This window comes from Neolamprologus brichardi, chromosome 3, assembly GCF_056152115.1.
Source record: "Neolamprologus brichardi isolate AB-2024 chromosome 3, ASM5615211v1, whole genome shotgun sequence".
Lineage (NCBI taxonomy): Eukaryota > Metazoa > Chordata > Actinopteri > Cichliformes > Cichlidae > Neolamprologus > Neolamprologus brichardi.
The window spans coordinates 3,554,712-3,580,006 of NC_142106.1; the positions used below are offsets into that span (position 1 = coordinate 3,554,712).

Below are 25,295 nucleotides of genomic sequence, written 5' to 3' on the forward strand. Positions count from 1 at the left end.
GAAGTACAGCCAGACTTTTGACCGCTTTGCCTTGGGCATTTTTAATCTGTAGCTCTGCTCTAAAAGAACATACGTACCTGGACCCGCCTACTATCCTCGAAACGTAAAATGATTGGCTAGAATCTAAAGTGTATCATTCCATACCAGTTGGTGGCGGTAATGCACCTTTCAGTTGTTTGCCAACCGCCAATAGGAATGTAAGGAAGAAGAAAGTGTATCACAGCTCAGGAAAAAAAAGCACCGAAATAAAGCACCGAAATGCGTGCTGCTTTTCGGTCTGGTTACTACCGTTTATGTCAGAACCGGTGCCATGATGGCACCGGATACCGGTACCCATCCCTACCTGTTACTATGCAAAGCAAAGCAGAACGAAACAAGCTAACAAGCTAACAAGCTAACGTTAGTGGTTAGCTAGCGCTAATTAGCGTCTAGGCTAATGACTAATAAAGCATCATTGAGTGAATTTACTTTCTCAAAATATCACAAACGACACACGGCAGTTAGTGCTAAACATTCACTGGTAAAACACAACATCACTGCCAACTTACAGACTGTGCTGGCTTAAGAGGCAGCATAGGCAGGCACAGGAGTAGCAAACTGTCCTTCTCCCGTTAGACAGGAAGTAATGAGAAGTAGCACTTCCGGTAGAATGTCAAAATAAAATGAACAGTGTGCCAGAAACGAATAAAGGTTGCATGAACTTATATAACACTACATAACGTGAGTGGTGACTCTTAAGGAGCCAGAACAATCATCATCAAATGTCAGAGTCTCACTCACCACCAGCCTCCTCCTTCTTCAGGAGTAACAGCTGAATGAACTGTTTCAAATGTCAGTGCATCTGCTGATGTAAGAGGATGGAACTAGTCAGAAAGGATTTCAATGGAAATATTTCAACTTATCCAGTCAAAGGAAACATTGTAAATGTATTCATGTTGTGCTTTTTTGTTCTCTCAGTGTTCCAGGTGGAGGTGGATTCAGGGGTGGAGTCTTTCCAGCTACCCTGCAAAGCGTTAGTTAAACTGCCTAACAGTGTTAAAGTTGTGTGGAAGGACAAATACGGAAAGGTCCACGTGTATGAGAACGGCTCTGACCAGCCTGAAGAACAAGAACAGGCTTACAGAGGCCGAACGAAGATGAATGAAGACCTGCTGAAAACTGGAGACCTCAGTCTGACCCTGAAATACCCCACAGAGAGAGACACAAACACCTACACCTGCACCGTCTACAGCAGGGAGGGAAACATCCTGCTGAAGAAAGAAGTGGAGCTGAAAGTCAGAGGTCAGTGGTGTAGTTACAGGTCAAAGGTCAGTGGTGTAGTTACAGGTCAAAGGTCAGTGGTGTAGTTACAGGTCTGAGGTTTGAATCTTGCTTTCTAAGTAGTTGTGATGAGTAGAAATAAAAAGTTAACTGAAGGCAAAACTGGTTCCCAGTGAAGGAGCCAAAGTGAACTGACTGATTTTAAAGTAGCCCTAAATTAATATGCTGTGTGGGAGGAAAATGAATGATTATTTAAAGAAGAGCAAAGTGACTTGAGCCCCTTCACAGTTGTCTGCCTACCTTCACATTTGGCACTGTGCCATTTCTGACAGACTTAACTTGTGCATGTGTGTGAGCAATCTTCTTCACACATGAATCCAGTTATGGATCCTCAGAAGGTTTAACTAAGACTTTTAGAAGCGAGATGGCAGAAATCAGTGAGTCACTGCAGACATGTATAAAGCACAGCCTGGGTAAACTTTAATTACCTGCTTCCAAATTCAGAGAAAATTACGTTATTCTGTTTCAACCAGAAACCCTTACACTGTCGGGACAGAGGCTGCTCCTGAGGCCTGATTCGTTTGGTGGTCTTTTCCCTTTAAAATAAAGCTGTTACTTCCTGTTGTTCCCAGGACCTTAGCCTCCTTGCAGCATGAAGCACCTTTAAAGCAGCTGCTGTTGTGAATTGCTGCTATATATTTATACATAAAACTGAATTTAATGCTGATATCGATCAGAGAACGGTTAGCAAATACACAAACTTGAGCAGTGCCAGCATGCTGCACCTGCCTTGAAACACCTAATTAAGGCACCACCACACCCGTCTGCCAACTCGGTCACAGGCTTGCCAACAATCAAACACACTAATGCTAAACTGAACACAACTTACTCTCGTTGACCAACTTACCTGTTGTGGCATAAACATTAAATGGTAAATACAAACTGACCCAGTTCATAACCACAATGAACTTCACCTCCCTATCTTCTGGAGCATGTTGGGTTTGAGGCGACTTGTAAGGCAAAAGCTTCAGTGACAAGAGCCCTCAATTTCCTGTCCCCAACAGAGAACTTATCCCCAGATTACTCTGAAAATAAGGCTAAACAACTGTATTCTCTTTTGTATCGTATGTTATTCTATTTTTTTATTCTATTCTACTGTTTTTCTTAATTTTTGCTGCTCTTAACTTTGTATTGTCCGCTTTGTGCCGTGACCATACTGGGACTGATAAAGGTTTATCTTATCTTATCTATGCAACTAGTGCCTGAAGTAAGAACTTAAACTCAGACACTCACCTAACTTAACTGGGAAGTTGTATTTTCCAAGGTAACATTATTCTAGACACCTACAAGTCAAATATTCAAAAATTAAATATTGCCAATTCCAAGCTTCTGTTTTCTGAGATCACGGACTAGGCCCCACTTGTTATGTTTCCCTAAAAGTGCCACTGCACACTCACACCAGCTACAAAACCAACAAGGATGCCTGGCACTAGATCTCACCTTTCTTTTGCCTTAAGTAGCTCTAATCGCTGATTAAAGTCGGCTGAACAAAACAGGGTGGCATCAAAGGCAGGAGAGACCCACATGAGGTCAGTTTTATAGGAGCTCCTGCAATGACTGTAACATTGTTCTTCAGCTTTCTCTGCATCTGTTAAACTGTCAAAACTAAGCAGCACAAGGTCACAAGAGGTCATGTTGTTTATTTCTCATCCCCTCAGACTGTCAGGTAGACGTAGAGGAGGGGGTGGAGTCTGTAAAGCTGCCTTTCCAAACCACAGCTGAGCTTCCTGAAAAGGCCACAGTGAAGTGGGAACGATATAAACCAGAATACATGATGGTTCACATGTGTCAGAGTGGATCTGACCAGCCTGACAAACAGCACCAGGTTTACAGCGACCGAACAAGAGTGAATGAAGACCTGCTGGAAACTGGAGACCTCAGTCTGACCCTGAAACAGCCCACAGAGAGAGACAGTGGAGAGTACAGCTGTGTGGTCATCAGTGGGGACATCTGGAGGAAGAAAACAGTGCTGCTCACAGTCACAGGTTTGTTTGTGTCTTTACTCTGATATGTAAGTTAATGCACCGTTAAATGGTTGTTAGCTGTTCATCTGTAGATTAATTAAAGAAAGAAACACAACCACAGAAACAATAATTTAACATAACTAATAGTGCAATCAAGAGACTCGTTGTCTCCTTCATTCCCGCCAGCAGACAATAGCATTTTCCAAACATGAAACCTCTCCAAAACAGCTTAAACTGTTGTCATGTTTAAGTTATAAGTTTGTGCTTTTCTGTCTTCTCAGTCCAAAAACTGGAGGTGGATTCAGGGATGGAGTCTTTCCAGCTGCCTTTTAAAACCACAGGAAACCTGCCTGAAGACATTAAAGTGGAGTGGAAGGTTAACTACGGAATGGTCCACGTGTATGAGAACGGCTCTGACCAGCCTGAAGAGCAGGACCAGGATTACAGAGGCCGAACACAGATGAATGAAGACCTGCTGAAGACTGGAGACCTCAGTCTGACCCTGAAATACCCCACAGATGGAGACAACTACACCTACACCTGCACCGTCTACAGGAAGGGAAACATCCTGCTGAAGAAGGTAGTGAAGCTGAAAGTCAGAGGTCAGTGCTGTAGATACAGGTCAGAGGTTTGCATCATCTAATTTTCTGCTTTCTGCTTCTACCATTTTAAAATGCTACCTCAAAAATGTATGCTAAAAAATATCTTACAAAAAATCTTTAACACTATTTTGTTGAGACAAACTCATGAAAGCAGAGACGTTAAAGTTTGGTGACTGTGCTGTGAAAAAACTTGTTCCTCTTCTTGATTATTTTTCCATATTGCATGTTCGCCCCACTTACTTATTTCAGATAATCAGTTTATAATATTAGATAAGGATAAGTTGACTAAATACAAAACACATTGTTAAATGATGATTTCATTTATTTTGGGCAAAAGATTGTCCAAACCCACCTGGCCCTGTGTGAAAACACATGTTTGGAAAGCTGAGTTCACGTTCACTATCCACACTCAGGTGTGGCCATATTATTGCCAGAATCAAGAAATTCCCTAAATAGAAATCGTCTGAAAAAGTGAAGTAGGCTCACAGACCTGAAAAGCAACACATCATGTCACTATTTACCACAAACCACAGATATTATCCACAAAAGGAGAAACTGTGGAACAGTGGTGAACCTTCCTATGAGCCGGCCAAAGTGACCCCAAAAGCTCAACAGCTCATTAACTCCAAAGAACTGCAGGCCTCACTTCCCAAAGGTGAGGTCAGAGTTCATGACCCCACTAGAAGAAAGAGATTGCGCAAAAATGGCCTGTGTGGCAGCATTTCAAGATAAAAACCACTGCTGAGCAAAAAGAAAAAGGTTTGCATCACATTTTCTGTGAAACATCATACTCGGTAGAGGAATTTTTGTAAGGTTTGAGTCCTCTTACATCTGCATCAATCTAACAGCATTTAGTTAAGAGAACTCAGCAGCAGTCAGACATGGTGGTGTGATGGTCTGGGCTGCTTTTCTGCTTAACCCTTTAAGACCTACCATAGAACCAAGTCCGCCAGAGCTTATATTATATGTTTACATGCTGTGGAGCCATTTTTGGGAGCATTTCAAGTTGCTATACATCAATACAACCATTGCAGCCTAGATTTTAATAATATGTATGAAATAAGTCCATAGTGATTACACGAATTGCAAAAAATGCAATAAACTACAAAAAAATGTAAAATCGTTTTTGTTTTTTTAACATATATTTCTAGTTAGAGAAATTTAAGAGGCTTATCCCTCAAAACTGTAAATACAAAAAAGTTGCACAAAATAGTTTCCCACCACAGGAAATTTATTTTGAGTGTCTTCATAGTTTTATTTTTGAAATACACCAATTTTTATACACTGCAGGAAAAACGAAAATAAATATTATAATGCAAATTTGCAAAAAAAAAAAAGCAGCATATGCATCAAAATAAACTATTTCCAGCAGTGCAATATGAGTCCTAAGAATCCCAGAAACGACACAGAAAGTCACAAAGTCAAACATAACTTTTAAAAACACCAGTATAGGCTCATGAGGTCCAGACGGTAAAAAACTACATTTCTGCAAAACTACGTCACTTCCGGTTTCGGGCAGGTCATGGCGGACATGCAATACTTCTCACTGATGGACGTAGGAAGTGTTACAAACAGCTGATCGGATCGGCAAAGCGTGTTTCTGGAATATTATGTTTTTGTTGCTGCAAGTGCTTTTTATGCAGTTTTTGCAAAGTTATATGTGGAAGGAAACTGTGACCGAGGACAAGCTGATGGCATAAGATGTAAGTACAACTCCTCAGGTTTCATATGCTAAAAAATTATTGCGCTAGCTCACGTTGTTGCAGAGCTACCGGAATTTAAAAATAGTTACGCAAAACAGAGCGTGCCCACTCTGACCGGTTTTAAAAGGGTTAAAGGTGACTCACTGTGTTTGATGGAATATTGAACTCTGGTCTTTACCAGAAAATCAGAAGGAGAATACCCGACCTGAAGCTCAAGAGTGGTTGAGTTATGCAGCAGGACATTGATCCAGAACAGAGCAGGAAGTCCACCTCTGAACAACTCAGAAAGACCAAAATGGAGGTACTGGAGCGCCCTAGTTGACTCCAGTCTCAGATAGAGAGTAGCGCGTTACTGTAATCCGATTACAGTACACGTACAGTAATTCTGCAGGTAGTGAAGCAAAATTCCTCCGCTGTGCTTTAATGACTCATCAAAAGTTATCAAAAACACTTATTATTATTATATTTATTTTATGTAGATTATGTTTATTTTCATGTTAGTTAAGGCAAGTTTGGATATCTCAGGCTTCACTATCACATAATTTCATAATACATTTTATTTTATTAAAGACCCTCAAGGTCACCTTACAATAGTACAAGAAAATAAAAACAAAGTGTATGAAAAGTATGAAAGTATAAAAACTAAACAAAGGAAAAATAGACTAATATGGAATCATAATGAAGGATATGCAATTTTGAATACATGAGTTTTAAGATGTGATTTAAAAGTGGTATTAAGTATATCAAATATATTAAACCTCTCAGGCTCAAATTAAGTTTTTGTTGCTAATGCACAAATACCTGCAGTGGTACTTCTGAGTAAAAACAACTCATCAAATATGTATGTGGGGTAATCAGGTTGTGAGCTTTTACTTGTTGTAAATCTGCAACGCCTGCCTTGAGAGGGTTAAAATTAGTTTGATGAAGTGAAACTTTTAAGTGTGAACACAGGGTGACAGTGGGACATCAGTATGGGTCAAACAGTTTTTCACATCACTATAATTTCTATTAGCAGTGTTTCTTTCCTGTGGATTTTTTCCTCTGATGTTCGGGTAAAGATTTGTGTTTGTTTGATCGACAGGTGTAGCTGAGACAGAATGATCATAGATCAAATTTGAGCTTTCAGGTTTTTCCTAAACTCCTTAAAAAGTGATTATAAATCAGCGTGTGATCATTTGTAGAAGGTGGTTTATTTTAAGAGTTTCAGTCTGTATTTAAAGTTCATCACAGCACCAAAGCAGCACTGGTGAAAGATAAAAATGATCTTATTATGGTTTCTGAAAGTGGAGTCATCTCTGTGCTGGTCCTTATTATAGCAACTGATGCTGCTGACCACAACATTAGACTAGAAAAATTTGCATTTCCTGCGGAAATGCAGTGTGGATGCTGTAACGCTGAAGATGTCTGCTGAAAATAGCTGAAAAAGTTAAAAGTTGCAAAAATTGTATGGCGGTGAAGAAACTGAAAATTCTGCTGAAAACAAGTGAAGAAGCAGAAATTTTTGCTGAAAAGTGGTGAAAAGCCAAAAATTCTACTGAAAGGGGTAAAGACGTTTAAATTTGTGCTTAAAAGTGGTGAAAAAAAATGTTGCCCTGAGCAGGATTAGAACCTGGCCCTCCTGGTCTCAAGGCGGCTACTGATCTCACTGAGCCAAAGTCATTCTCACAAAGAAAAGGTGGAGAGACTGACAATTCTGCTGAAATGAGCAGAAGCGGCTGAGAATTGTGCTGATAAGAGGTGAAAAGGCTGAAAACTTTGCAGAAAAGAGGTGAATCAGCAGAATTTCTGCTGAAAAGAGTTTTTTCTGAAAACAGCTGAGATTTGTTCTAATAAGAGGCGAAAATTCTTCTGAAAAGAGGTTTTTGCTGAAAATGGAAGCAACTAGAATAATAAAGAATAAAGAGAAACGGGAAAACAATAGTGCTTACAGCATCCACACAATTACAGATGCTAGAATACAACATGTGTATTAAAGGAAATTGTCACGGCGCGGCTGTACAGGGCAGATTGGACTCAAACAGATTAAACACAGACACCGGATGAACGTGGCAAGAATTTATTACAACAAGTGAAAAAAACGTGAATACACACTAATATGGAGTTTAGTGGCTATATACAGGTGGAGTGAAATAGTGATTAAGTGAAAACTGTGATTATAAACACTTGGGCTGGGGGAATATATACAAAGGTTAGGGCAGATACACACACACACGGTGAGCTGGGACTGCTATGACTGACACACAATGGTTAGCAAAAGTGACCAGCAACCAGACTGTGTAAGTGGTGACAGTTTGCAGGCGTGGTCGGTGGATTTAGCTGAAGACAGAGCAAAAGATTAGCACAAATACTAACAATCGGCAAGAGGCATGAACGGATTAGCACTAACGATGATTAGCAGACGTTCAGGCGACGAGTGGTTGTGAGCGCTGGTCTTAAATACTGCCGACATAATCAGCCTCAGGTGTAGCTCCCAGGTGGAATGAAGGTCTCCACCCAGAGGAGGAGCCCTAGAGCACAGCAAACAAGCATGCCACTCACCCGGACCATGACAGGATATAGTTAAAATTATAGACTTCTGACAGATTCCAATATGTGTGTGAGCAGTCTTCTTCACACATTAAAGTGTGTGGTGGAATTAAGACTGTTTATGTCATGCATCCCACCCCTAAGAAATATTATAAAACACTGCATGAAGGTCATGAAGGCCTGGATGACCTCTTCCTGTTTCCAAATTCAGAGAAACTGAAGTTATTACATTTGGACCTCACACTCTCAGAAACATGGTTTTGGACACAATAATTACTTTTGACAGCATTACTGTGTGTAACCTTTCAGTCAGTGTTGGGAAATGGAGGCAGGTGTGTTCAGGCTCCATTCTATCTTAGAAACCTTACAGTACCGTATTACCACACTCAGGTTTATGGGGACCGGTCCGGGGTAGATGCAGACTAGTCAACAGTCCAGCGATGAGTAACACAGAACCGCTCTCTTAAATAGAGCTCAGCATCCTGAAAATCAGTGATTGAGAACAGGTGTTTGGTCCAGAGGCGCGAGCCCCTGATGAGCGCCGCCCAGGCAGAGGAGCGAGAGAGAGACAACACATTGCCCAGTGCAGGGACCATAACAGCAGGCTAACATGTGGTTCCCAGAGTTTCTAAAAGTGGAATTAGAGGCAGAACGTTTAGTTGTAAAGTCTCTCTCCCATTAAATCAGCTGTCAGTTTGCAGTCAGGACACAAGGGTTGTTTTTTAAAGACTAGATTTGAACTGAATTAAAAAGATTTCTGCCTCTTTTATTTTTTATTCTGAGATTTGCTTCTGTTCTTCAGATTTCTCTACAACTGTGAAACTGTGAAAACCATCTGTTGCTTTGTGTAGAGCTCATGTTGTGTGTGTTGTATTTGTTGTCCTCTCAGACTGTCAGGTGATCGTGGAGGAGGGGGTGGAGTTTGTAAAGCTGCCTTTCCAAACCACAGCTGAGCTTCCTGAAAAGGCCACAGTGAAGTGGGAACGATATAAACCAGAATACATGATGGTTCACATGTGTCAGAGTGGATCTGACCAGCCTGACAAACAGCACCAGGTTTACAGAGACCGAACAAGAGTGAATGAAGACCTGCTGAGAACTGGAGACCTCAGTCTGACCCTGAAACAGCCCACAGAGAGAGACGGTGGAGAGTACAGCTGTGTGGTCATCAGTGGGGACATCTGGAGGAAGAAAACAGTGCTGCTCACAGTCACAGGTTTGTTTGCGTCTTTGCTCTGATATGTAAGTTAATGCACCGTTAAATGATTATTACGATTTCAGAATAATTAAAGAAAGAAACACAACCACAGAAAAATTAGCATTAACAGAGTAATAACGACAGATGTTCATGAGTGAGTATTTGAGTAGTGAGGGAGGGGCTTTAGTGCTGGTATGTTTCAGTATGATGATCTGAGGTTAGAAGCTCTGGCTCGTTTTCTGTCTTGCCCATCAGAAGATGTTCTGTTTTTGGTGTGACTGGGCTTCCTATGAGGACTCATGACTCTTGTTCACCACCATTTGGTGTAGAGCTCCTCTAGATTGAGGTGGTTTTGTAATCCTCTCACCTGAGCTGACAAGCCTCAGCTGGTGCTGCTTGTTTTTTAGGCTACGGGTGGTAAACTTTAGAGTTTAAATGTACTCAGTTTAGGCAGAAGCCCAACAAAGAAAGTTAAACCACAGTAAGGTAAATAAATCCTGACTGTGATGAACTTTGCTGATATTATATCTTCCTGGGCCCTGTACTACAAAGCAAGGTCAGCATCCATCAGTGTAATAGAGATTTAGCAACAGCTAAAAAAATTAAAAACCTGTCTACGGTTTCAAAAACCTTAAATTAATAAACACATAGTTGTGACGAGGCGATGCACAGTTTTGCTTCGCTCAGTGGTTTCAGTGAAGTACGGCTGAACCTGCACATATAAAACATATTCCACCAGCACAGGATCTGTGATGCTTTTAAAACATGCTGGAAATAAAAGAATCACTGAAAACATGACGGTTCAAGTGATTTTAAAACAAAACTCTGAAAATAACCAACAGTTTGAGTTGTTATTGTCTCAGCTGCAGACTCACAGCTGTTCGAAGGTTTGAGAGTAAAGAGGAAATATGAAACCTGAATTCAAACATCGGCCCAGTCTGTGTACAAACAGTGTAGCTGTCCTGTTTTAGGATCTAACTTTAATGCTTACTGAACATTTTAATTGTTTCAGAAATCTAAGGTTCTACCTATTATTAACACTCACCAAGGAAACACAAAGACATCATAACTCTATGAATCATGCATCAAAACTATGAACTATAACCAAACAAAGACTGTTGAATAAGGAGAATGACACAGTGATGGAGTAGATTAAGTGTGCACAGACCAGCAGGATGATGGTTAATAGTGCTTCTGTGCTCTGCTCCTCAGTCTGTGGCTCAACCCAGCTCACTGTCATCTGAACTCTGGAGTTAGCACATCTCCTGTGTTATTGAAAACTCTCTGCAGGACCTCACTGGACCAGTTTACACCGATTATGTCTGAGGAAGGAAGCGAGTTTTGTGTGTCTGACTGTGTTGTGTCTCCTCTGCAGGGAGAGTTCAGGTCCAGGATCAAACAGGGGACATCAGGAACAGAAGCAGCTCCATTGATCCGACTCCTCTGATGGCTGATCGATCAGTTTGATCTGTGTGTTCTTTGATTATTGATCAGTGATGTCAGAGTGGAGTCAGTGTGATGTTGTTGTTGTGTGTTTGAGACTTTTAGTGTCTATGAAGGTCTCTGCTGCCGTAGATCCTCTGAACTGTGACAGAGGTCTCACTCTGGAGGAAACTCTCAGCACTTTCCAGCAGCTCCTCCATCATGGAGGACGTTCCCTCACTGTAACAGGTGGAGGAGAGAGGAGAGGAAGCACAGGTGGATCCTCTGAGGAAGAGGAGGGTTCCTACAAACCACATGATCACATGACCAGAGGACAAGCATGTGCAGAAACACATTAAAGTCAGCCTATAAACACGTTTGTGTAAATTCTAGTCGTGTTTTTCTGTTACATTCAAATAAAAGCAGAGAAAGCAGAACAAATGCTGAAGCTGTCTGTGTGAAATAAAGGAGTTACAGTACTCACACACACACACACACACAGTAGGGGTGGGTTTTAATAATCGATTTTTCAATTAAAATTGATTTTAACTGGAATAAACCGATATCAGTTCATTAAATCTGGAAATCGGTGCACACACAGACAAGTTTGCCACGTTTGAAACGTCAAAGCGGTTAACAGAAGGCAACCATCATGGCTACTTTTCTCTGTATCTAAGAAGCGCCTTGAGGCGACTTTTGTTGTGATCTGGCGCTATATATTTGGCTATATATTTTATATAAATTGAATTAAATTGAATTGAACAGGACATTTTGATATTTTGAGGGTATTTTTGAGATACACTGCATGAAAAATGTAAATAAATATTATAATGCAAATTTGCAAAAAAAACCCCCACAAAATTGCATGCGCATCAAAATAAACTATTACAAGCATTGCAATATGACTTCTGAGCATATACAGAAAAACTTATAGTCCAACATGACTTTTAAAAGCACCAGTATAGGCTTAAAAGCCCACCCCCCCCCCCCCCCAAAAAAAAAACAAACAAACAAACAAAAAAACTCACAAAACTACATTTCCTGTGAAAATGATGTCACTTCCATACTCGGGCATGTGATGGTGGACATGTGATAGTTCATGCTGATGGCTATTCCAACGTAGGAAGTGTTACGGACAACTGATAGGACAGGTGTGTTGGGACGACCGTGGCTCAGGGGGTTGGGAAACGCATCTGTAACCTGAAGGTCGCCGGTTCGATCCCCGGGCTCTGTGTCATGGTTGTTGTGTCCTTGGGCAAGACACCTGTTGGCCAGGTGTTGGCCGATGGCGTGATATGGCAATATGGCTCAATAAGCCTCAACTGTGGCTACAACTGTAGCTGAGAGTGAATGAATAGTGGCATTGTAAAGTTCTTTGGGTGCCTTGAAAAGAGCTATATAAATGCAATCCATTATTATTTCTAGAATATTACCGTATTTTTCGGACTATAACGCGCACTGTCGATGAACGGGTCTTTTTTCCTACATAAGACAGACTTCAATACTTTTGTAAATGTAAATGTAAATACTTGTAAATGTGCAATTCACTTGTATTTTTACTTTTATTTTTATTCCTATTTTTTCTATTTATCCCCTTCGTATATTTTATTTATATATGTCTCTGTATTTATATATGTATATATATAATATTCTGCTCACGCTCTGTAACTTCTGTCGCTGTGCTTTTGGAAACCGAATTTCCCAGAGGAACCCACCCGAGGGATTAATAAAGTCTTATCTTTAGCAAGGAATGTAAGGTGCACTGGTTCACAGATGCAAGATGGCGCCTGTGTTTGGCTGTGCCGCTGCCTCTGTCCATCTGTTTGTTTACTTTTCATGTTGTGCTAGTGTCTTTTCTACACTTTTGTCCAGCATCATCTCCCTCCGGATTTATGATCACCATGTGTTATTGCGATAGCGTTAAATCTGCTATGGATAATTTTCATAGCACCAGGCGCAGCACCAGGTTTACCTCCATTCTTGCCAGTCAGCTCTTTTTTGCTTCCCAGGCCTCATCTGAGGTAATGGGGGAAGAGAGCGGGCTTTTTTGTGCTGCTTCGTCGGCTTAGCAGAGAACTGGATCTTCAGGGGCTTTACTCTTGGGCTGCTGCCAATAAGATACGCCTGAGACTTGTTGGAGCTGGATTATTCCCCACAACTCCCTGTGTTAATCACCCGGGCTGTCACCTGAAAGCATGGAAAGCCACAGCTCATCGCAGTAGGAACCCTGATTTACCGTGTGGCTCACCACATTGTGCGGACTCTGTTTCTGGGCGTTAAGGCGTCCGTTAAGGATCTCAAAACTGGATTATAGATGTCAGACAGTTGGCGTCGTAAACCACCGCCTCTGTTCAAGGATGGTTTCTCACAATGGACATAAATGGCTTCTTTCACTCCTCTTTCAAACCATCTGTCCTCTCTGTCCAAAATGTGAACATTGGCATCCTTGAAAGAGTGACCTTTGACCTTTAGATGCAGATGGACAGCTGAGTCTTGTCCTGTGGAGGTGGCTCTTCTATGTTGTGCCATGTGTTTGTGAAGTGGCTGTTTGGTCTCTCCAATGTAGAGGTCTGGGCATTCCTCGCTGCACTGTACAGCAAACACCTCATTGTTAAGTTTGTGTTTTGGAGTTTTGTCTTTCGGGTGAATCAGTTTGTGTCGTGTTTCATTTCAGACCCAGCGTGTTGCTGGGTCTTTGCAGTTTGCAGTTATTTATTTGTAAAAAATGTTTGGAATCATGTATGATTTTCGTTCCACTTCTCACGTGTTCACCACTTTGTGTTGCTCTTTCACCTGGAATTCCAATAACATTGATTCATGTTTGTGGCTGTAATGTGACAAAATGTGGGAAAGTTCAAGGGGACCGAATACTTTTGCAAGCCACTGTATATGCAGGGGCGGATCTAGAGACATTTTCTTAGGGTGGCATGAGGGTGGCAAAGAAATCAAATGAGGCGGCAAAATCAAAACCTGTTTTTCAAACACATATGCAGGTGTTTACATGTGGTTAAAATAATTCAAATGCAGTAAGTATACACGTTTTTCATATAAATATAGTTTATAACTTAATTATTGTCTGTAGCCCACATAATTAAACACTTTAGTTACATAAAACATGTGAGTTTTGATTTTATGTCCTGTATAGCCTGTATGATAAATACATATGTAGCCCAATAAGTATAAAAACCCACAAATTGTGTGTGCCAGGAAAAAACAATGTTGGTCCACCAAAAGACAGAGGAGAGCAGCACAGGGATAAACCTGCAGGCCTGACAGCAGGAGGTGTATCACTCCACTGGTTTTCTACTCAGTGACAGTGTTTACAAATGTGCCTCTGTGACATTCATCAGTGCCCTCACTGACACACAAAACGACTACACAACAGAACAACTACACGAGACAACACAACACACTAACTACACCAAACGTCACAAATCTCCCACATCTAAAAACCCTCTCTCTCCCACTTAATTAATTGGTTGACATGGTACATTTTTCCACTGGGCCTTTTTTTCTATTATTGTTCAATCTACTGTACAATATGAAGCACATTGAGGCGACTTTTGTTGTGATTTGGCGCTATATGAATAAAATTGAATTGAATTGGTCAAAAATGACTCCAAGGTTCCTCTCAGTGTTACTGGAGGCCAAGGTAATGCCATCCAGAGAAAGAATCTGGTTAGATACCATATTTCTATGATGTTTAGGGACGAGAACAATAACCTCAGTTTTATTTGTACAAGATCACTTTGACATGCTGGTGGGAGGAGTCAGGAGAGGACTTGCTCTACCTGCTGAGCCACCCGAGGAACCCTCAGGGTGTAGTCATTCTTTTTAAACTGAACCTTTGTCCTGCTTGTTTTTTGACACACAAACAGCACTGTTGGAATGTGCCACACACAGAGTGTGCGCTCACATTATGTGGCATATTTGTGTGTATTGAGCCGTCAGCTCTGACACAGACAGTATAAAGAGCACATATAAAGTCCACAGTGTGGACACCAAGCAGGGAGTGAACAGGCTTAGGCAGCAGCAGTGCTGATATATGCCTGGCCTCCATTCGTCTCATTAAAGCTGCTGAGCCTCCAAACAACAACATTCACACATGTGAGCCTCACAAATATCACCGACAACCAAAAGTCCCATTTTTATATTGATGCCAGCATTATTCCATCATGAAGCAACGATAGAAACACATCTTCATTTCATCTCTGTTGGAGCTTCTTGTTCAGTGAAAGGACAAAAAGCTGCCAGTAAATCAGATTCACTCTGCTGCACTGAAACACTGTGATCAGAGAACCCGGCCTCGTTGATAACCTGTACTGAGCTTTTCACATCTGCGTCATTGTAGCGACAGCGGAAGGGAAGTTTGAGTGTCAGGACTGAAGGTGGAGCTTTGTGCATGTCAGGGTGAGGCTGCAGCAGCCGCCTCCAACCGGAGCGCTCGGGCGTGAAACTATGAGGAAAGCCGACGTCCTCCTCTTTTCTCAGAAGTGATCTGTGGCCGGCCGGACTTCATTCCACAGATGTGCTTTAACAAAGTGTGAAGCTGAACTCTGAGCTGTGACAGTGTGAGAGTGTGAGAGTGTCAGTAGATGATCAGCAGAGGAAAGTGAAGCTGCTGTGAGCTGATGTCCTGAAGGGCTTTGAAAGGGTCTCTGAGTTTGACAGGAACATGAAGATGTTTGTGGTGTTTGTGATCCTCCTGCACGGTAAGTACACCTTCCTCTCTCTGCTCTCATCATCAGCTTTTCTTTCCTCTCTCTCTCTTTAATGTGTTGAAGTGCAGCAGGAGGAGATTTCCATCAAACACTGGATTCTGATTCAGATCAAACTAACAATCCAAAGCAGCAACTTTCAAATCTCTGGATTCTTCTTGGTGGCTTTCAGATGAGCTACATATTTAAGTAAAGTACAGATACCTTAAAACTGTACTTAAGTACTTTTTGTCATGGTCCTGAGTCATTTTTACACAGACTTCTCTGTTTTCTTGTGTTTCTACATCATGTTGAGTTCATTTGTTGTTCTAGGGGTTATTCTATGGGTCCTAAGTTGTTCAGTGTAGTTTATTGGATTTCCCCTCGTGTCTCCCTCTGAGTATTAGAGTTCTGGTGCCTTGTTTCCCCTCCTTATGTTTTATTCCATGTTTCCCAGCCTGTCTGTCTGAATCCTGCACAGACATGCCGTCCCAGCATGTCTGTGCAGGATTTGCATACTAATGATTAAGAAACTGACCTCCCAGCCCATTGTTCCTTCAGTGAGCTGGTTTCAGTCATTATGCAAAGGTACTGTTTATAAGATTGAAACCTGCAGTCAGCTGAGACTGAAGACGTCACTTGGATGAGTGACAAAACACTTCTCTCACAAAACTCTACGTCCAGATGAACAGAATCAACTTTTTGGGATAATCTGAAAATACTGTGTTATTTCCACTGTTGCGTGGATGATATACAGCTGTATGTTGCACTAATTGCAGCAACACAAATGTATTCTGAATCTGTTGCTCTGATGTAAAACGCTTCCATCAGCTTAGTGATTTCAGATCTGGATTCCTCTTAGTCACTCCCAAACCTTTAATTTGTAAAAAGACTTGAACATCTGTCCTCCAACATCAGGACTTCCACTCTCTGTCTATTTGTGCTGTTTCATCAGTCACACATTCTCATCTGACACAGACTTGAAGAAAACCTCCATCCCCTCATCATGTTTGGACTGTTATCTCTACTCAGCACTCAGACAAACATGTTCCCACTTTAGCTCATCCACAACTCAGGTTACAGATGTTTTTGCAAACTGAAAGACAGCAATCCTTATCATGCTCATGCAAATTGAACTGCACCAGCTGCCTGTTAGATACAGAACTAACTTTTAAAGCCTCACATCAGCTCGTTCCTCCACTTCCTCTAAACTTCCAGCCTCTTCCTCTTTTTTATCTGTGAGTTGTTAAAATGTTGAATGTTTCTGTCGTTCTGTCTCCTGGTTTCTGTAAATGTGTCTAAACTTGATCTTCACCTCAAAGTGACTCATGGAGTCTCTGTCTGTGTGTCCTCAGTTTCCCAGCATGCCTCAGCTGTGGAATCATATGAGGGGGCATCATTTGTAGTGCTGCCCTGTGAGTTTGACACTTTCAACCTAAGAAATGCCTCAGTGGTGTGGAGTCGCTCCGACCTCAGTCCTCCAACCGTCCACCATCGTCAGCTTCAAGGAGACGAACTGAAAGATCAAAACCAGCATTACAGCGGCCGAACATCCGTGAAGACTGATGCTCTGGATACTGGAGACCTCAGCCTGAACCTGACCAACCTCCAACTGTCTGACAGTGGCACCTACACCTGCTCCATCAGAGATTTTGGACGTGAACTGAGTTGGAGTGATGTAAGGCTGCAGGTCAAAGGTGCTGCAGGTCAGCAACAAACAGCTGCTGTAGACACATCGGACATCACTCAGATAAAACTTATCAGAGCAATCATATTGGCTCTTTGATTGAAATGTAGGCCTATTAGGTCAGTCAGAGGTCAAAGGTCATGCTGTTCTTTTTGTTTCTCCACAGAACAGTTTCCATCCTGGGCCACAGCTCTCCTGGTTCTCCTGGTTCTTCTTGTGGTTTCTGGAGGTCTTTTATTTTATTTCCGGCACTATTTCATGTCAGGTGAGTGTCTCCTACTACACTACCCATAATGCCGATGGTCAGCAGGTGTCCTCTGGTGGCTCCTTGACTGTGGCTCACACAAACTTGTTCCAGAAGCTGAAAGAGTTGAGAGTTACAAACAGCTGATACAGAGAGCTGAAGAGAAACTTCCAGGTTTGTTCCAGAAGTCAGAAAACCTCCTTCAGACTCAGTCATTGATCAGTGAAACAGCTCCACAACATGACTTTACTAAACAGTGTGTGTGCTTCACTGCATTGATCTGACACAGAGGCTGCATGTGGACAAGCTGTTCTTTCATTATCTGCAATTTAACCAGTTTTACTTTTTACCAAAAGTTTCACTGTGATTGGTCATGAGTTAGCAGAGGTTACAAAAAACCCAACTAATACTCGAGAACACAGACATGTGAATAATATTGTAACTTTACAATACAATCATGATCGTGGCTCACGAGGTTGCAGCTCATCTTGTAATCAGGTGGTTGCTGATTCGAGCCCTCCGACAGTCTTAGCCATTGTGTCCTTGGGCACTTCACTTCACCTACTGTTGGTGGTCAGAGGGCCCGGTGGCGCCAGTGTCCAGCAGCCTCGCCTGTGTCTGTGAGCCCCAGGTGGCTGTGGCTACAATGTAGCTGCCATCACCAGTGTGTGAATGTGTGGATGATTGGTTGTGTATAGCGCTTTTGTGTCCTTTTACCATTTACAATGCAATGTACACCAGATCACTGTAATCCAATAAAGGTAAAAAAAACAAAAACAACGTTAAAGAGATCTCCATGATAAGATTTGATTATACATTTATTTTATTATACTGTCATTAATATTTATTCTTTTCACACAGTGGTCACTGACATCTAATATGTGTGTGTTGGTTATAGTTATATAAAGGTTCAGGATCAATGTGATGAATTTAGAAGCAGCAAGCTTTGTGTGTGAAGAAAGTTCCTCAAACTGGAATCTATCAGATATGATTCAAATCACTGTAGTAAATTTCCTTTAATAATGTTCTAGTGTTTGTAGTAAAATGTTGTGGTCTACACTGAGGTCTAACAGGACAAGCACAGAAATAAGTCCTCTGTAACAGGTCATAAGGAGAACATTAGTAACCTTCACTACAGCTCATGTTGTGCTTTGTTGTCCTCTCAGTTTACCAGGTGGGGGTGGATTCAGGGGTGGAGTCTGTCCAGCTGATCTGCAAAACCACAGTTTGTCTGCCTAAAGATGCTAAAGTGGAGTGGAAGGATGCAAACAACAGGAAGGTCCACGTGTATGAGAACGGCTCTGACCAGCCTGAAGAACAGGACGATAAATACAAGAACCGAACAAAGATGAAGAGAAACTTACTGGAACCTGGAGACCTCAGTCTGACCCTGAAACACCCCACAGATGGAGACAACTCCACCTACACCTGCACCGTCTACAGCAGGGAGGGAAACATCCTGCTGAAGAAGGACGTGGAGCTGAAAGTCAGAGGTCAGTGCTGCAGATACAGGTCAAAATGTGGATTGAGATTAAAAGAGATGCTTTTTATGTAACGCTTTACCTACTGTCAGCTTGAAGGCCTGTGGTACAAATTATTAGAGATAGGTTGATCATATGATTTGAAGCATGAATTAATGTCAGGACGTCTTTGAGCAGTTTTGTATGAATGGGGTAGTGAATCCAGCTGTGATTGTTGATTTTCTATTGAATGGACTTTTTCAAATCCAGCTGTAGGCCTGTGTTTGTGAGCTCATTAACAGCTGTTTATTTAGAGATACGTGGTCCTCACAGGACAGCCACTACAAACATATGATTTTATAGAATATGATGCATTACTGCAGATTCAACACAATAGAAAGGATTTGAAATGAGCTCAGCCTTAAACATGTGCAGCAGTAATATTGATCCATAGAACACTGATGGGAACATTGTTCTGCACAATAAGTACTTTGACTTTTCATACTTTATGTACAATTTGCCAGTACTGCAGTTTTGTGTGTAGTGAGGTGTTTTCATGGTGTTTTCTTGGTGCTTTTACTAAAGGAACGCTTCTATCAAATTCTTCCAAATGTTGTCAAACTGAGCTGTGTGATGAAGTGAGTGTGACAGCAACACTCAGACTGTGTTTCTCTGCTTCATCAAGTCAAATCTGGTCCTCAGAGACTGAATAAAGTCCTGTCCCACTAACAGCAGCTCCAACAGTCTGTTCACTGCTTTCTTCCTGTCAGTCTTCATCTTTCTGCTGCGTCTCCTCTTCACACTGACCACTTTCTATCTAACAGTGAGCTCCCAGTGAAGCAGCAGCATTCAGCCTGTTAGAGTCAACACAAATGTCTCCATCCAAGCTCATGTTGTGCTTTGTTGTCCTCTCAGTCCCCCAGGTGGAGGTGGATTCAGAGGTGGAGTCTGTCCAGCTGCCCTTCAACACCACACTTCACCTGCCTGAAGACACTAAAGTGGAGTGGATGGACAACAATGATAATAAGGTCCATGTGTTTGAGAACGGCTCTGACCAGCCTGAAAAACAGAGCGAGTTTTATAGAGACAAAACGAAGATGAATGAAAACCTGCTGAAAACTGGAGACCTCAGTCTGACCCTGAAACACCCCTCAGACTATGACAACAGGACCTACACCTGCATCGTCTACAACAGAGAGGGAAATATCCTGCTGAAGAGAACGGTGGAGCTGAAAGTACGAGGTCAGTGCTGTAGATACAGGTCAAAATGTGGATTTGTGTTTTTTCTGTTTCTATTTTGATATTTGGTGGATTTTCATGTGCTTATTTAAACTGGATGAAAGCAGCTGTGAGTCACTGCAGCAGCTCTACACCTGTGCCAACAACCAACCAACACCTGGGTGGAGTCCCAGCTGAAGCTGAGAGATACTCAGAGATCAGAGACAGAAGCAGCTGTATGTAAGCGTTCTACAGGACGGCTTACACAAACCTGATGTTACTGATGTCTCCTAGATAGATCTCATGGACCAAAGGCTCTCTGTGTCATCTTGGCTCCAGCTGAACTAAACTGAGAGTGAATTTGGGCTTTTAGGGAGTGGTGAAAGCAGAGCGCTGTAAAGGAAAGGACTGTGATTGGTTCATAACACGTCAATGAGAAGAAAGGAAAGCTTCAGAGCAACATGAATGAAACAAAGTGTTTTGATGACGACTGAAAGCCAAAACTGTAACTGAAATCAGAATTCAGGGGCACAGCCAGAAGACAGAGAACCGTGGAAATAGTGGTCAGCGGCTACTTGATGGAGTGTTTCCTGCTTGCTGGACTCCATATGATATGTTAGCAGAGAGTGTCTGGCTCTTGATTGGTTGAAGTGGAGAACATCTGCTGCAGAAAGATGCCTCCTGGTCCATGGTGGACATAGATGGTTTCTTTCACCCCTCTCTGTCCAGAATGTGAACCTTTGCTTCCTCAAAAGTGTGATCTTTGTCCTTGAGATTCAGATGTACAGCTCAGTCTTGTCCTGTCGAGGTGGCTCTTTATGTTTTCCAATGTAGACGTCTGAACATTTCTGGCTGTTAGCACGAATGCTCAATGCAAATCTGGGACTGTCCACCAATTGCTCTTAGAACTGTAGAAGCTTCTCGGATGAGAAGTGAAATGTCTTCAAGAAACTTAAAGAAGTCCAGAAGCTTTTCTTTCAAAGTTCCTTAGACTTTTTGGAATATGCTTTGTGCCCACGTGGATAAGGATGGTGTTGGCCTCTGCACAGGATCGTATTCTGCCCAGAAACTTTTCTAAAATGTTGCAGAGTGCATGTGTTCTGGAATAGCAGTGTTATGTCTAGTTTCTTAGCAGCCAACAAGATGGTGTATTGGTCAGAATACAGGAAGGAGGACAAGAGGGTTCCACTTTGCTTAACTGTTGAAGTCAGCTTGTTTTTTGTCACCTTAATAGACAGTGTTGCCTGCAGTCTGATATAACAAATAAGCTGCCATTAGGGCAACTATATTACAGCAACAGTGGTTAACATAAACTCAAAGATGTCTTATTGTCGCTACCTGTCGCGCTGACCAAGTAGGTGTGGCTGTTACTCTTCTCTTCCTCCTCCTGCCCACTACCTGCTCTGTGCTGCTGCTTGTGCATGGCCGCTGATTTAGACCTTGTGCAATCTACAGCTAAGCGCGGCCTGGTGTGCGCCGCTCCGCCAGGTGAGCTGAATTAGAGCAATCAAGGGCTGGCGTGCCTAGTAGACCTTAAAATGCATGCAGCAGTCATTTGACCCGAGTGCGACACACTGAGAGGACAGCAAGCAATCCACTTTCCACTGTGAGGAAGACTTTGAGCTAGACGGGCTATCGGTTTTTCACCTACCTACCTACCTACCTACCTATCAGCTATCAAACTAGCTGGTCAAAATAAATTTGAGTGAAATTCAAAGTCTGGTCTTTTTCAAGTATGTGCACCTCACAGACAGAGAACACTTGACACTACCCGATCCATACCGGAAACCCGATCGGTACCCCGCATGCGCAAATCTTACGTCACTTCCTCTCTTTGCCAACATTGCGACATTCAATATATTTGAAAGATAGCGCCCAGTTAGCTCCTAGCATTTCTCCACAGCTCTGCCTCCTTTTCGACTACCGGGACATTTAAACAATGGATAATCCGTATACAAACAAATTCATGCTTTTCTCCTCAACAGAGAGCGTTCCCCGATTGAACAACAGCGCCGTAAAATAAGAAGAATGGCGCCTAATTACAGAGTTAATAATACAGACGTTGTAATATGTCACGTGTAGATTCATCAGCCAGATGAAGTGTTTACTGACAACTGACAGTGATAGCGGACATCATCATCACTATTCCAACAATCCTCTCCACACAGACAAGCATAAACACACTCGACTATCACTAAATCAAATTTAACACACGTTTTTAATGACGCTAATTCAGTTTACAATAAGGTTCATTCGCTCGGTCAGCAGGTGGCGGTATCCTCTTATACTGGGGAGTAAACTGCCATTAAACGAACAGAAGAAGAAGAAAACCCCTGCACATGCGCGGTACGGATCGGGTAGACCCAATTTGTACAGTCCGACTTTGCACATGCGCGGTACGAATCGGGGAGCCCTGATCTGTCACTATCTTTTTATTTTTCGTTTTTGTCTACATTATATTGAAATGCTTCATTATTGGAAACATTTTAAGAGATACTTATTATTCTTAACATCTTAACAGATACTCTGACCTGTAACTATCGTAAAACGCTTTGACCGGAAGTAGACACCTTTCGCGCATGCGGGGTACCGATTGGGTTTCCGGTACGGATTGGGTAGTGACACTTATAAAGAATATTTAAACATCCATCTTTGCATATACATATCAACAACATAATGAACAATAACTGGTGTACTGCATTCATTGTCAATCACTTGAAAATGATCCCCAACATTTCTCGTGCTGTCTTCCTTGGGAGTTGGGAGTTCGCCTTGTAATCGGAAGGTTGCCAGTTCGAGCCCCGGCTCGGACAGTCTCGGTTGTTGTGTCCTTGGGCAAGACACTTCACCCGTTGCCTACTGTTGGTGGTCAGAGGGCCCGGTGGCGCCAGTGTCCGGCAGCCTCGCCTCTGTCTGTGCGCCCCAGGGTGGCTGTGGCTACAAAGTAGCTGCCATCACCAGTGTGTGGATGTGTGTGTGAATGGGTGGATGACTGAAAGTGTAAAGCGCTTTGGGGTCCTTAGGGACTAGAAAAGCGCTATACAAATACAGGCCATTTACCATCTTATGAGCTGCTATAAGGGCTGCTCCATTCTCAGGATTCTAAATTGGATTATTGAAGCAGTTCCTCTTGGCCTTATTTGCAGCTCCACTCTTGTTTTTGTTCTAATAATTATTTCTCTCCATGAGCTGTTTCTCTGCCTGAAGGAGGCGCCACTCCATCGCTTCATTTAGTGCAGAACAAGAGTCACATGATGCTGCTCTGTGAACACCAATCACACTTTGTACAGCTCATGTTGTGTTTGTTGTCCTCTCAGTCTGTCAGGTGGAGGTGGAGGAGGGGGCGGAGTCTGTCCAGCTGCCCTTCAAAACCACACAAAACCTGCCTGAAGATGCTGGAGTGGAGTGGGTACGCTATGACCCTGAACCAGTAATAGATGTCCACGTGTATAAGAACGGCTCTGACCAGCATGAAGAACAGCACCAGGTTTACAGAGACCGAACGAAGATGAATGAAGACCTGCTGAGAACTGGAGACCTCAGTCTGACCCTGAAATACCCCACAGAGAGAGACAGTGGGAAATACATCTGTGGAGTTCAGAGCAAGAACATCTGGATAAGATTCAAAACAGTGCAGTTCAAAGTTAAAGGTTTGTGCTTGTGTGTGTGTGTGTGTGTGTGTGTGTGTGTGTGTGTGTGTGTGTGTGTGTGTGTGTGTGTGTCTGACTGTCTTGTGTCTCCTCTGCAGGGAGAGTTCAGGTCCAGGATCAAACAGGGGACATCAGGAACAGAAGCAGCTCCATTGATCCGACTCCTCTGATGGCTGATCAATCAGTTTGATCTGTGTGTTCTTTGATTATTGATCAGTGATCAGAGTGGAGTCAGTGTGATGTTGTTGTTGTGTGTTTGAGACTTTTAGTGTCCATGAAGGTCTCTGCTGCCGTAGATCCTCTGAACTGTGACAGAGGTCTCACTCTGGAGGAAACTCTCAGCACTTTCCAGCAGCTCCTCCATCATGGAGGACGTTCCCTCACTGTAACAGGTGGAGGAGAGAGGAGAGGAAGCACAGGTGGATCCTCTGAGGAAGAGGAGCGTTCCTACAAACCACATGATCACATGACCAGAGGGGCGTGGCCTTCAGTGGTCGTAATAAAGGAACAGTCCACATGTTCCACTTTGAAGGCTCATCACCAACAAAGCAGACCTGTGATCACTTTGACTCAGTATGATGGATTGTTTGGATTTGTCTTTGTTTCTCTGGCTTTTCTTGTGTGTCTTTGTATGTTGGATAGAGTCACGTGACCTGCCCAGGGACTACACATGGAAATGAGCAGTTTAGCTCAAATCTGGCAGGTTTCCATCTTCTGTTTTTATCCTGATGTCCCTGAACATGAACACTGTCCCTGTCAAATAAATCCAGATACAAAGATCATTAGCATGTCAGCTGTTAACTACATTGTGTATTTTTATACTGATGTACATCTCCTACACTGAAGTACTCTGTTATAAACTTGGTGCTCAGTGACTGAATCTCATTATCATAAACTAAAATTCATATGAATCTCTGCTACACTTAATGCAACATAAATCTGACCATGAGGCCACAGACACTGTGCACAGCAGTCACACACTGTTCTGTACTGTGAATGCACCACATTAATGCAGACTAAATGGTTTATCCGTCTCAAAAGTATTTTCATGCAACATTCGAACAACAATCACAAAGTAAGTATAATTTAGCTTGTTTTGCAGGACGTTACACAATATGAAAAATACATCATTTAACACAACACAGAGAGTCACCACCATCTCTAACGGTGTGTTCACACCGAACGCGATGGACGCGAATAGAGCGTCAGGTTTACATGTAAAGTCAATGGAAAAGCGCGATGACGCGCGATTGCGGGTCCCGCGAAAATTCGGAAGCAGATTTGCGTCGCGAAAACGCCAAAACGCGTGAAACGGGCGTCAGTGTAGCGCGTCTGGCGCGTTTGACTCGCGAATAAAACCACGCGCGTGAGTTTTTGTGTTGCATTTTGTGCATACGCGCGTTTCGCGTCTACCGCTCGAGTTGGAAAAATCTGAACTCCAGCGTCAAATCGCGCCGCGACAACCAATCAGGAGCCTGGTGACGTGGCTCTGACCTAGGTCAAAGGGGCAGATCCAGCCAAAGCCCTTCATTCTTCATTCAGTATGGAGGAAAAGCTAATCAGTGCCGTGGCTAATCACCCGGAGCTGTATGATGCTAGCTACT

General features: G+C 42.6%; 2 protein-coding genes across 3 annotated transcripts in view; both read left to right on the forward strand.

The window, feature by feature from the left end:
* Window positions 1-10,780, forward strand: part of LOC148103150 (butyrophilin-like protein 2) — a 67,169-nt gene extending 56,389 nt beyond the window's left edge. Inside the window, exons 8-12 of the mRNA XM_087838494.1 lie at window positions 958-1,281; window positions 2,979-3,305; window positions 3,566-3,886; window positions 9,005-9,331; window positions 10,689-10,780. Of these exons, the coding sequence (XP_087694620.1) occupies window positions 958-1,281; window positions 2,979-3,305; window positions 3,566-3,886; window positions 9,005-9,331; window positions 10,689-10,780 (1,391 nt within the window). The remainder of the gene's footprint in view (window positions 1-957; window positions 1,282-2,978; window positions 3,306-3,565; window positions 3,887-9,004; window positions 9,332-10,688) is intronic.
* Window positions 10,781-15,410: 4,630 nt separating this feature from the next.
* On the forward strand, window positions 15,411-23,883 carry LOC148103154 (uncharacterized). 2 transcript variants are annotated; one of them, XM_087838595.1, is made up of 8 exons: window positions 15,411-15,447; window positions 16,788-17,129; window positions 17,286-17,384; window positions 18,530-18,856; window positions 19,739-19,851; window positions 21,215-21,223; window positions 23,523-23,691; window positions 23,790-23,883. In XM_087838595.1, the coding sequence occupies exons 1-8, from the start codon at window positions 15,411-15,413 to the stop codon at window positions 23,879-23,881; spliced, it is 1,188 nt and encodes a 395-aa protein (XP_087694721.1). In that variant the 3' UTR covers window positions 23,882-23,883. The 2 variants fall into 2 exon arrangements, with proteins under 2 accessions (XP_087694721.1, XP_087694720.1); XM_087838594.1 differs by lacking the exon at window positions 21,215-21,223 and having other exon boundaries at window positions 16,788-17,138; window positions 19,739-20,065; window positions 23,359-23,691.
* Window positions 23,884-25,295: the final 1,412 nt, after the last annotated feature.